Below are 10,938 nucleotides of genomic sequence, written 5' to 3'. Positions count from 1 at the left end.
CAATCTCTCAATACGCTCGTATTTCTCGCACCTAGATTATATTCAAATTCAAAATATTTACAGATAAAATAATTCAGTTTGATATAATAAACTCACTGCACAAATTGGCAGGTTCAAGCCCAAACAAATCGCACACTTACGGCCGAAAATCCGAACGTCGGTGCGTCCTTTTCTCTTTTCCTTCGTGCGACTGTTTTCTTCAAGTTCTCGGCTTTTTTTTCCTGTGCGGCTCTTGGTCTCGAGCACTATGCTCGCACGACTGCAACAGGTAAAAAATTAAAAGGAATAAAACCCCACCTTTTTATATAATTTACTTTCCTCTCCTTTTTTTTTTCTCCCCTGGGCCCCACCTTACTGTCTTTCTCCTTTTTTACAAAGGTCGACTGACATTATTATTAACACAATCAGGACACTGCAAAAATAATAATAATAATAATAATAATAATAATAATTTGATCTCTAAACTTTCGAAAATATTGATCGTGAATAACATGAAACGCTACGATCCATCTAAAATCGTACGGCCCGAGCTAAGCAATTTAGCGATGCGAACAATTCGCTTCTGAAAATGTTTTTTTCCGTTCTTTCATATAATAAAAGCGTTTCAAGTACTGCCCCTTGAAATATCTACATGCGCGTACAATTGTATGTATACGAGGTTAATTAATTCGCGACTTCGACATGTTAGGTCGATGATGCGGTCCAAAATGCGACATTTCCATTTCAGCAGCGTGCTTAAACGGGGGTAGGGTAGGGATGTCTTGAAATAATTTTGTAACAGCGATGAAGTGAAGATAAGGGAAAATAGTGTGGGGACAGAGAGAAGGGATTATTTAATTAGATGGATAGAGATGAGCACGTTTCCCCTGGGAAGAGATAGAGATAGAGATAGAGAGCGAGGATAAGGTTTGGTTTTCGTCCAGTGTTGGGCCAAAAGACATTTTTACCCCCACAACAAATGTTATGATAAATGGTGTATCAGCCATGGTTCTTTCCCCTAATCCAGAAAGGTTTCTCCTCATCTGCATGTCTGCATCAGCCATGGCTCTGACCATTAAGTTAAGAATTATCTGCTATTACTTCGGCAACGTGATTCATGGCGAATCAATTAAATTTATGTGATGTGAACTAGATAAAAGCCTCCACTTGTATCAAGAAAATGACAGATTCTTTTAAGTTGCCTCAAATAATTCCGAACAATTATCAACAGATAACATCATTGATCATGACTATTATCGCGTTATTTTCTTGCGAGAAGTAAGTTGTAATCACTCTTTAAGAATGAATGTATTTTGTTAAATAATGATTTGAAATTGAGGCAAAGAATTCTATCTCTTGGTACACACAAAACAAAAAAAAAGGTGGCAGAATTCCGTGCTAGTTTAATAGTGTCCGGAAGAAAAATAGTTTACTGAAAACTTGATCCTTATTTGGTTTTTGATAAGTACCGTAGTTATTTTACCAATGTCCTATTCAGCCATAGAATAAGAACTACTTTATGTTTTACTAGTAGGTTTGGCCGGTTAGTAATATCAAGTTGTGATTTTCTCACTTTTGAATTCCATAATAGACTACCAAGTGTTCTTCAATTTCACAAGTCAACCCTTTTCGTTCTCGAGTAATTTGAAATACTGACCTCTTTCAAGTTTCCAGTAGATTATGAGCTGCTCTCTATTTGAGAAGGATCAAAGCCGACGTTGCGACTTTCCGGGTACGTTCGTTTCGAGAAAAATGGGCGACATGAAAATGATTGCTTATACTGTTTAGAAATATTAATGAACAGAAAATATTTTCATCATCGATAACCACTTATGCCTAACTATTTTCGTAAGCGACAAAAAAAATTATATTTTTTTGTGAGCAATATAAGCGGTTATTTTTAAGAAAATATTTTTTAAATTACTCATTTTTCGCGAAATAAACGCACCCTCAGATTTACGAATATATTATGAACAAATTTCCAATTTCACGATGGGGTCCATTTCTTGTCGGTTAATTACCAGCAAAACTATTATTTTACACATTTCCAATTGGAAGGTGTTACAGCTTTGATTATCCATAAAATTTGGATTCTGTGAGTACGCTCGTTTATTGGTCAAGCTATTGCCGCCAATATAATGGGTTTATACCTTTAAATCACATTGTACATTATCGATTGCTTTCAGTTTCACAAAGGGGCCATTGTGTTACCATTTATCAAATTTCATACTTGGGCTCCAATTGTTTTCCACAAAATAAATAATTTGGAAAATAATTTTCTAAAAATAATTAGTCAATAAGAAATATTTTTATCATCGGCAACAACTTATATATAAATATCTTCGTAGATGATAAAAATATATTTAGGATCGTTTCTGAAAAAATATTTTCTAAAACATTCATCTTCCACGAAGCAAACGATGCTTGGATTTCAATTGCTTTTAAGGTTCACAAGTGGATCCGTTCACTCGTCGGTGAGTTACCAACAAAATAATGACTTTTACGTATTGTTTGGTAGTAGATTATCGGCTATTTTTTCTTTAATTTTACAAGTGAGCTTGTTTAGTTGTTAATGAGTTATCGGAAAGCATTATAATGGCGGGAGTACTAAAAGTTCTTAATTCAAATTTGTGGGACAAATGTAATTACACAACCTTTAACGTACGTACAAAATAGCAGGTATGAGGGGATTAATGTAATACCCAACATACCGTCTTCATATAAGATGTTTCAAGCTTCAGACCTTATCCCAGCAACGATCTTTCTCATCCAAGAGGCCTCCACTAAATATCAACAGACTCTTCACTCCAATTCTCCACCTCCGCCGCCGCCGCCATGCAACCCTCCCAACCTCCTCCTCTTCCTCCTTCTCCTTCTCCACTCTATTTAAAGTACTTGCGAGAGGAAGACATGCCGCAAGCGTTCCCGGACTTCCTCTCCTCTCTTCCTTTAGAAGAAGGCTGGTTCCCCACCTCTCTCCGCTCGTACCAGGGCTTCTGGCTCCCCTCCTGGATCTTGAAGCCCATCCTCACTTGCCAAAACCATTTCCAAGCTGACCCCTCCGACGTCCTCCTCGTCACCAGCCCGAAATCCGGCACCACCTGGCTTGCGGCCATCCTCTTCGCTCTTGTGAACCGTGCCAAGTACTCCGACTCCTGCTCGCAACGATCCCACCCTCTCCTAACCCAAAACCCTCACGACCTCGTGCCCTCCTTGGAGTTCAACCTCTATCTTAAGGAAGAAAATCCCAACCTCGCTGCTTTAGCGCCCCCGAGGCTATTCGGAACCCACATGCCTTATTCCTTGCTTCCACAGTCGGTGAGGGACTCCAACTGCAAGCTGGTTTACCTGTGCAGGAACCCCAAGGACAACTTCGTCTCGCTGTGGCACTTCGTCAACAAGCTGAGGCCGGAAGAGAAAGGCCAGATTCCAATCCAGGAGTGCCTCGACAAGTTCTGTCGAGGGCTGACCCCTTGTGGGCCTTACTGGGACCATGTGCTAGGTTACCACAAGGCGAGCTTGGAGATGCCGGAGAAGGTGCTGTTCATGACGTACGAGCAGATGAAAGGGGACCCGCATGTTCAAGTGAGGAGGTTGGCCGATTTCTTGGGGTGTCCGTTTGGCGAAGAAGAATTGAGAGACGGGATGGTGGAGGGAATACTGAGGATGTGTAGCTTCGAAAATTTGACCGCGTTGGAGGTGAACAAGAGCGGGAAGCTGTCGACCGGAGAAGATAGCAACTGGTACTTCAGGAGAGGCGAGGTCGGAGATTGGGCGAACTACATGAGCGCGGAGATGGGGGAGAGGATTGACGGCGTCACGGAAGAGAAGTTGCATGGCTCTGGCTTGAAGCTTTGAAGTTCTGCTAAACAGAAAAAGCATCAGCAGGCCATTGACTAGGCTCTGTATCTCTCATGCTGTAGGATGGAAGGTCTTCAGCGGCACTGTCAATGGTGGGGCTTAATCTCCATAGAGAGATGCTTCAACTTCAAGGTTGTGATTCTAGTCTTCATTAAGAGCTGTTTTCCTTCTCGCTGGGAGCTTATGGATTTTTACCTTCTGTTATTCTTCTGAAATTCCGTTTTCTTTTTTATTTTTTATATTTTTGCTGTGTGAAGCTTCAGGGCATATGGCCTTCTATATGTGTTGTAGTTTAATGAACATTCTAGTTCATATTCGTATGTGGTCGGACTGATTGTGTTGCTGTAGACGAAGGATGTTTCGTGTCTTGCAGAAAAAGAAGAAGAAGAAGAGAATGCCTCTATTTTGTTTTGCCCTCCAAGCCCCGAAAAGAAATGAAAGATAAATATTCGGGCTGGCAGAACGGCAATTTCAAGCGATACTCACGATTATTTTTTGGAAAATATTTTTCTAAAATCATTCATATTTCACGAAACAAACAGAACTTAGATGTCAATCCTTCTTCTTTTTTTTCTTTCTTCAGTGTGAAGCTTCCGGGCATATGGCCTTCTATATGTGTTGTAGTTTAATGAACATTCTAGTTCATATTCGTATGTGGTCGGACTGATTGTGTTGCTGTAGACGAAGGATGTTTCGTGTCTTGCAGAAAAAGAAGAAGAAGAGGAGAAAGCCTCTATTTTGTTTTGCCCCTCCAAGCCCCGAAAAGAAATGAAAGATAAATATTCGGGCTGGCAGAACGGCAATTTCAAGCGATACTCACGATTATTTTTTGGAAAATATTTTTTTAAAATCATTCATATTTCACGAAACAAACAGAACTTAGATGTCAATCCTTCTTCTTTTTTTTCTTTCTTCAATGTGAAGCTTCGGGGCATATGGCCTTCTATATGTGTTGTAGTTTAATGAACATTCTAGTTCATATTCGTATGTGGTCGGACTGATTGTGTTGCTGTAGACGAAGGATGTTTCGTGTCTTGCAGAAAAAGAAGAAGATGAAGAGAATGTCTCTATTTTGTTTTGCCCTCCAAGCCCCGAAAAGAAATGAAAGATAAGAAATGAAAGATAAGGATTCGGGCTGGCAGAACAGCAACCTTTGAAAAACTTGTAAGGACGCGCTCCGGAGCACACACATAAAAAATCTGTTGGTGGGGCCCACATCCTTCAGAAAACATGTGGCGTTGACTGCGTCGAAGAAAGCACCCATGAAATTTTTCACCGACACGGATTGAGCCTGTGCAGTCTGGCTAGTGCATGCATGGCCAGGAGTAATCCTGTCCAAGAATGGATAGGATCGGATCAAATTTAAATGGCACGAAAATCAAAGAAAAAGAAAAAATTATTTAAAAAAATAATGAATTTGAAAAAATTGAAAAATTTTTAAATATTATGAAAATTTTATCATGTCAGCGACGGCCAGCTAAATAGACTGAATTAGCATAATTACTAAAGATTTAGGAATCAATTGACCAAAAAAAAAAATTGAGACTAAATTGACATAATTGTAATAATTTTAGCATTTTTTTTTGGTAATTTTCCCCATTCACTTGCGGTCTTGAATTTTGCTGAGCACAAATTCCCTTGTTTGCAAGAAATGCTTTGGTCCCTTGAATTTTGTCTAGTCGAACTCACCATTGCGCGCCCGATCAAGCTTCTGTTTTCAAAGAAAATTAAGTTAAAGATAAATGTATTTATCTTGGAAATCACATAATACAATGATAATATCATTTGAACTTTCCAAGGTCAAGTTCGAATTCTTTTGTAAATTAATTGTATCGGTATCTCAATCCATAGTCGAATCAAACTCGAATATAAGTATTAATGCTCGATGGAGCTCGAATCGAGTTTCGAGCATGTGAGTCAAATCAAGCTTAAATTTGGTATTATATTGTCTCTCTCAACTCTCTAGACAATATGAAATTCCAAAGGATGCGACCCAGTTTTTCCATTCACACATGGAGAGAAAATATTTAATTCATCCAATAAAATTTCAAATACAGTCCATCCAACCAATTTAAGTAGGAAATTGATGACATAATAGTCTAGTCAACGCATGCCGTCCTACATGGAACGATTGACGATCTAATGAGTCCGACTCCACTCAAAACGACACCGTTTTTTAAGAATTTTATAATAATATTTTTCTTCTCTTCTCTTCTTTCCTTTATTTCCTTTTTTTTTTAATGTTTTTCTTCATTTTCCATACTATTCATCTTCCTGGAAAAAGCTCAAGGGATAGTTGGGGCCTCAACGATGATCGGCAACCCTCATGTCCGGCTCGCGAGGATGTCATGGTAGCAAGGGTCTTGTTTAGACAAACAATCAATGTTGTACAGCCTTGCGAAATGAGGGATCGAAAGAAAAATATGTACATCTAGGTCGAGCCTTGGTTTATACTAAAATGAGTTGAGAAATCTGCCCATCGATGCTGCCATGTCATTTCATAGGAACCAAATCCAAGCTCATCTTCTTCTACTTCAACTCCCCCAACCTCGGAATCTGCAGATCCCCCCACGAAACTTCCCGCCAAACCCTAATTTCTCTGCTCACACGAGGGTGGCAATGCCTTCGTTGGCCACAAAAAGGGTCGCCGGCCATTACTAAGGTCTCTACAAGCCCCATTGGCTCTTTTCAAGAGATGAACAATGAAGAAAAGGAAAAATAAATAATAAAAATGTCAAAACAACATTTGGAGTGAAGTAGGACACGTCAAATCACCGACCATGGCATAGAGGATGGTTGACACTTACTAGACGACCATCTTCAATCTAAATTGCCCAAATGGACTACACAGAAAAACCATCAAAGGGTTTAGGACTTCATTAGCTAAATTGGAAAATTTTAAACTGAATTAGCTCCCGAACAACATGTTTAGGACTTTTTTTGACAATTGTTCATATGTTGTGGTGGATATAACTAATTAAAACATATATTGTAAGGAAACTTGTATATTTTTTAGTGGGATTTAATGTGGGTAGAATAGATATTCAAAATATGATTGATGTAGTCTAGTAGATATCATTACCGTGCAATACTTTATACACTGGACAATTTTTGTGCTAAAGGGAAACCAATACAAATGGTCCCGGAACTTTAACTCAATGTACAATGTCATTCATAGACTTTTAAGTTGTACAATGTGGCCCCTAAACGATAAAAATATTCAGTATCATTCCTCCATTAATTCCAGTTAATGAAATCTATTGGCATACTTTCCAATTTGTTAAATTTGAACGGTGGACAAATAAGAATTACACATTGGCACCTTAGAATTTTTTTTTTTAACACATGGGCAATAAACGAATTACGACCGAATTGACATAATTGTAATAAATTTAGGACTTTTTTGGTAATTCTCCCAATTCACCAATGGTCTTGAATTTTGCTCAACACAAATTCCCTTGTTTCCAAGAAATGCTTTGGTCCCTTGAATTTTGCCGAGTCGAGCTCACCATTGCGAGCCTAATCAAGCTTCTGTTTTCAAAGAAAACTAAGTTAAAGATAGATGAATTTATCTTGAAAATTACATAATACACTCATAATATCATTTGAACTTTTTCAAGGTCAAGTTCGACTTCTTTTGTAGATTAAGTGTAATAAATTTCGGTATCTTGATCCGTAGTCGAGTTGAACTCGAATATAAATATTAATACTTGTTAGAGCTTGAATCGAGTTTCGAGCATAGAAAGTGCATGTTCCTAGACTATGCATAAGGTGAGCGGCATTATAGATTGTGCTACCCATAATTAAATTCACATGCTATTAGCAAAGAAGTTATATTTATCGAGTCTCTAGTACTTATAGATAGGAGTGATTATGGCGGTGCTCATACGAGATAGATTCCGCATCACTAGTGCTCTCCTCAACAATGTTCGCCACATTGCTTGTGACTTTTTGCTTATCACCTCTATTTATCAATTTAGGACAATCTCTCCCGATGTGGACCTCCTCGTGACACTTAAAGCACTTCACACGTCCCTTGAATTTTCTATGGCATGATGTATACCTGCTTTTACCTCTACAGTTCTTGGACGCCCGCTATTGCTCCCTACCTCGAATCACTAGTCACCGCGCTATATCCTATGCTAGACTGTCATCTCGCAACTTTTTCTACCACTCCTTAGAAAATAAAGCAAAGTTTACCTCTTTCGAGATAATCATAGTACGCCCCTACAACAGTGAATTAGTAAAGTGCTCCTATGACTCTGGTAAAGAGGCTAACAACATCATGACCTGCTCTTCATAATCAAGTGTCTTACCGATGTTCTTCAAATCCATCATGAGTTTATTAAATTCATCTAGGTGGACTCTGATAGATGTACTTTCAGTATATCTAAACCGAAACATCATCTTCAACATATATAAGCGATTGTTCAAACCCTTCATTACATAAAGAGCTTGAAATTTTGTCCACAATGCTGTGGTATCCTCCTCTTTGCCTACTTCTATTAACACTTCATCCGATAAATTCAACATAATTAAATTTCTAGCTTTTCTCATTACCACATCCTTTTAGCATCTATCATTGTTTCAAGTAACTCAACCTTGTCTTCAAATGCTTCTGTTAAACCTTGAGTTGTCAATAACGCCTCTATCTTGAGACTCCACAACCCCAAGTTATTCCTCCCGTTAAACTTCTCAATTTCAGCTTTCACTCCAGACATAATTGCAATCACAAGATTGTACCCAAATTCAAAATATTTACTAATAAAATAACTCAATTGGATATAATAAACTCAGCGCACAAATTGGCGAGTTCAAGTCCAAACAAATCACACACTTACGGCCGAAAATCAGAACGTCGGTATGTTCTTTTCTCTTTTCTTTCGTGCGACTGTTTTCTTCAAGTTCTCGGCTTTTTTTTTTCTTGTGCGGCTCTTGGTCTCCAGCACTATGCTCGTACGACTGCAGCATGTAAAAAATTAAAAGGAATAAAACCCCACCTTTTTATATAATTTACTTTCCTCTCCTTTTTTTTTTCTCCGCTGGCCCCCACCTTACTGTCTTTCTCCTTTTTTACAAAGTTCGACTGACATTATTATTAACACAATCAGGACACTGCAATAATAATAATAATAATAATAATAACAATAATTTGATCTCTAAACTTTCGAAAATATTGATCGCGAATAACATGAAACACTGCGATCCACCTAAAATCGTACGGCCCGAACTAAGCAATTTAGTGATGCGAACAATTCGCTTCTGAAAATATTTTTTTTCCATTCTTTCATATAACAAAAGCGTTTCAAGTACTGCCCCTTGAAATATCTACATGTGCGTACAATTGTATGTGTACGAGGTTAATTAATTCGCGACTTCGACATGTTAGGTCGATGATGCGGTCCAAAATGCGACATTTCCTTTTCAGCAGCGTGCTTAAACGGGGGTAGGGTAGGGATGTCTTGAAATAATTTTGTAACAGCGATGAAGTGAAGATAAGGGAAAATAGTGTGGGGACAGAGAGAAGGGATTATTTAATTAGATGGATAGAGATGAGCACGTTTCCCCTGGGAAGAGATAGAGATAGAGATAGAGAGAGAGGATAAGGTTTGGTTTTCGTCCAGTGTTGGGCCAAAAGACATTTTTACCCCCACAACAAATATTATGGTAAATGGTGTATGGGCCTCCTTTTGTCCTGTAGCGCCCCACGTGAATCCTGCAGAAGAAGTCCACCGACCGCCACATAAACAAAAATATCTCTTAGTTAGTCGGCGTTAATCCTGAAGAGCGATTGACGAACCGATGTTTTTGGTTGGTGGGACAACGCATGAAACATGGACCGGTTTGATCGGGATAAGTATATTGACGAATCTACGTTTATGGTTGGTGGGACAACGCATGAAACACGAACGGGTTTGATGATCGGGATAACTATATTGTTGCTTTGGTAAAATGCGAACTCCTTTGACATTCCGAGGAATTGGTTTGAGGGGTCCAAGCAAACCCCTTTAGCCCAGGAGCTGGGCAGGCGGTCCGGGAATTTCCAATTCAGGAACCGGTAGTCGCTCGTTAAAGGCGTGCTAGTTGCGTGCAAACTGCGACCACCTGCGTTGGTAAAGACACAGACTCAATCAAGTTTTTGAGACTTGCATGTGTTTCGTGAGTTTCTAAATAAATAGGTGTGCGCTCATGCCACTAAATTAAGCAGACGGATATTAGCACGCATTACTTACGAAATATAGTAAAGACCAGTCAATTTAGAGATGATTGACCTACATCAATGCTAAGTTGATTTGGATCAGTCACTTGTAAAGACAATTTAACCATTACTTATAAGTGCTCTATCGGCCTGCAGATATCTTTTATTCCCTCATTTCTACTTTTGCTGATTATTTTTTTTTCTTAATTTAGAAATCCCATTCGGTGGGCGGGGCAAACCCATTAACAAGATTCCCGATAGACGGGGGCAAAGGATCCCATTCAAGCATTTTTCTTGTGCGTTTATTAGGGCCTCATTCTTATCTTCATCGTGGGGCAGAGCAAATTCAAAATCTCCGTAGGCATAGCAAATCATTAGTTCCCAATCATGAAGCGAATGGAATCCGATACATAAATCAGTTAATAAAAGAATAGAAAAAGCTTTTATTGTGTCACTTAAGTTATATAGGAATCCATCACACTTTCACTTTCCAAAAATTAATTTCTATTTCTCTTTTCTTTGCCTTTTCAACTAGGACTTTTCTTTTAAAAAGATCTGATTCTATCCTATCATATTCTATTTTACAAGCATTGTGCACTACGTCTAGGTTGTGAAACCTTGTTCCGTCACACACACATCCCCACCCCCAAGTCTGCCTGAGATGGTAGGGAATCGAACTTCCCACCTCCCCTTTCCCAACTAAATTTCTAATGGTTGGTTTTTGCTTAAATCGACATCACCAATATTTATTTTTGGATTAAGTTTTAGATTTCGGTGATGTTTATCAAGGTAACCCACCAATCAAAAAGTTGATGAGAGAAAAATAGGGCCCTTACATGACTACCATGGAGTTGGATAGGAATAAGGTTAAAAAATAGTTGAAAGTTCTAAATGTTTCA

At 38.7% G+C, this 10,938-nt stretch overlaps 1 protein-coding gene across 1 annotated transcript; it reads left to right on the top strand.

Moving 5' to 3' along the window:
- The first annotated feature begins 2,765 nt into the window (after positions 1-2,765).
- LOC125314265 (cytosolic sulfotransferase 12-like) lies at positions 2,766-4,242 on the top strand. The gene is made up of 2 exons (XM_048276186.1): positions 2,766-3,809; positions 3,903-4,242. The coding sequence occupies exons 1-2, from the start codon at positions 2,815-2,817 to the stop codon at positions 4,051-4,053; spliced, it is 1,146 nt and encodes a 381-aa protein (XP_048132143.1). The 5' UTR covers positions 2,766-2,814; the 3' UTR covers positions 4,054-4,242.
- The last annotated feature ends 6,696 nt before the right edge of the window (positions 4,243-10,938 follow it).

The sequence above is a fragment of the Rhodamnia argentea genome, chromosome 3, assembly GCF_020921035.1.
Source record: "Rhodamnia argentea isolate NSW1041297 chromosome 3, ASM2092103v1, whole genome shotgun sequence".
Lineage (NCBI taxonomy): Eukaryota > Viridiplantae > Streptophyta > Magnoliopsida > Myrtales > Myrtaceae > Rhodamnia > Rhodamnia argentea.
Note: the sequence above shows the minus strand (reverse complement) of the source record. Positions and strands in the feature narration are given on the sequence as shown.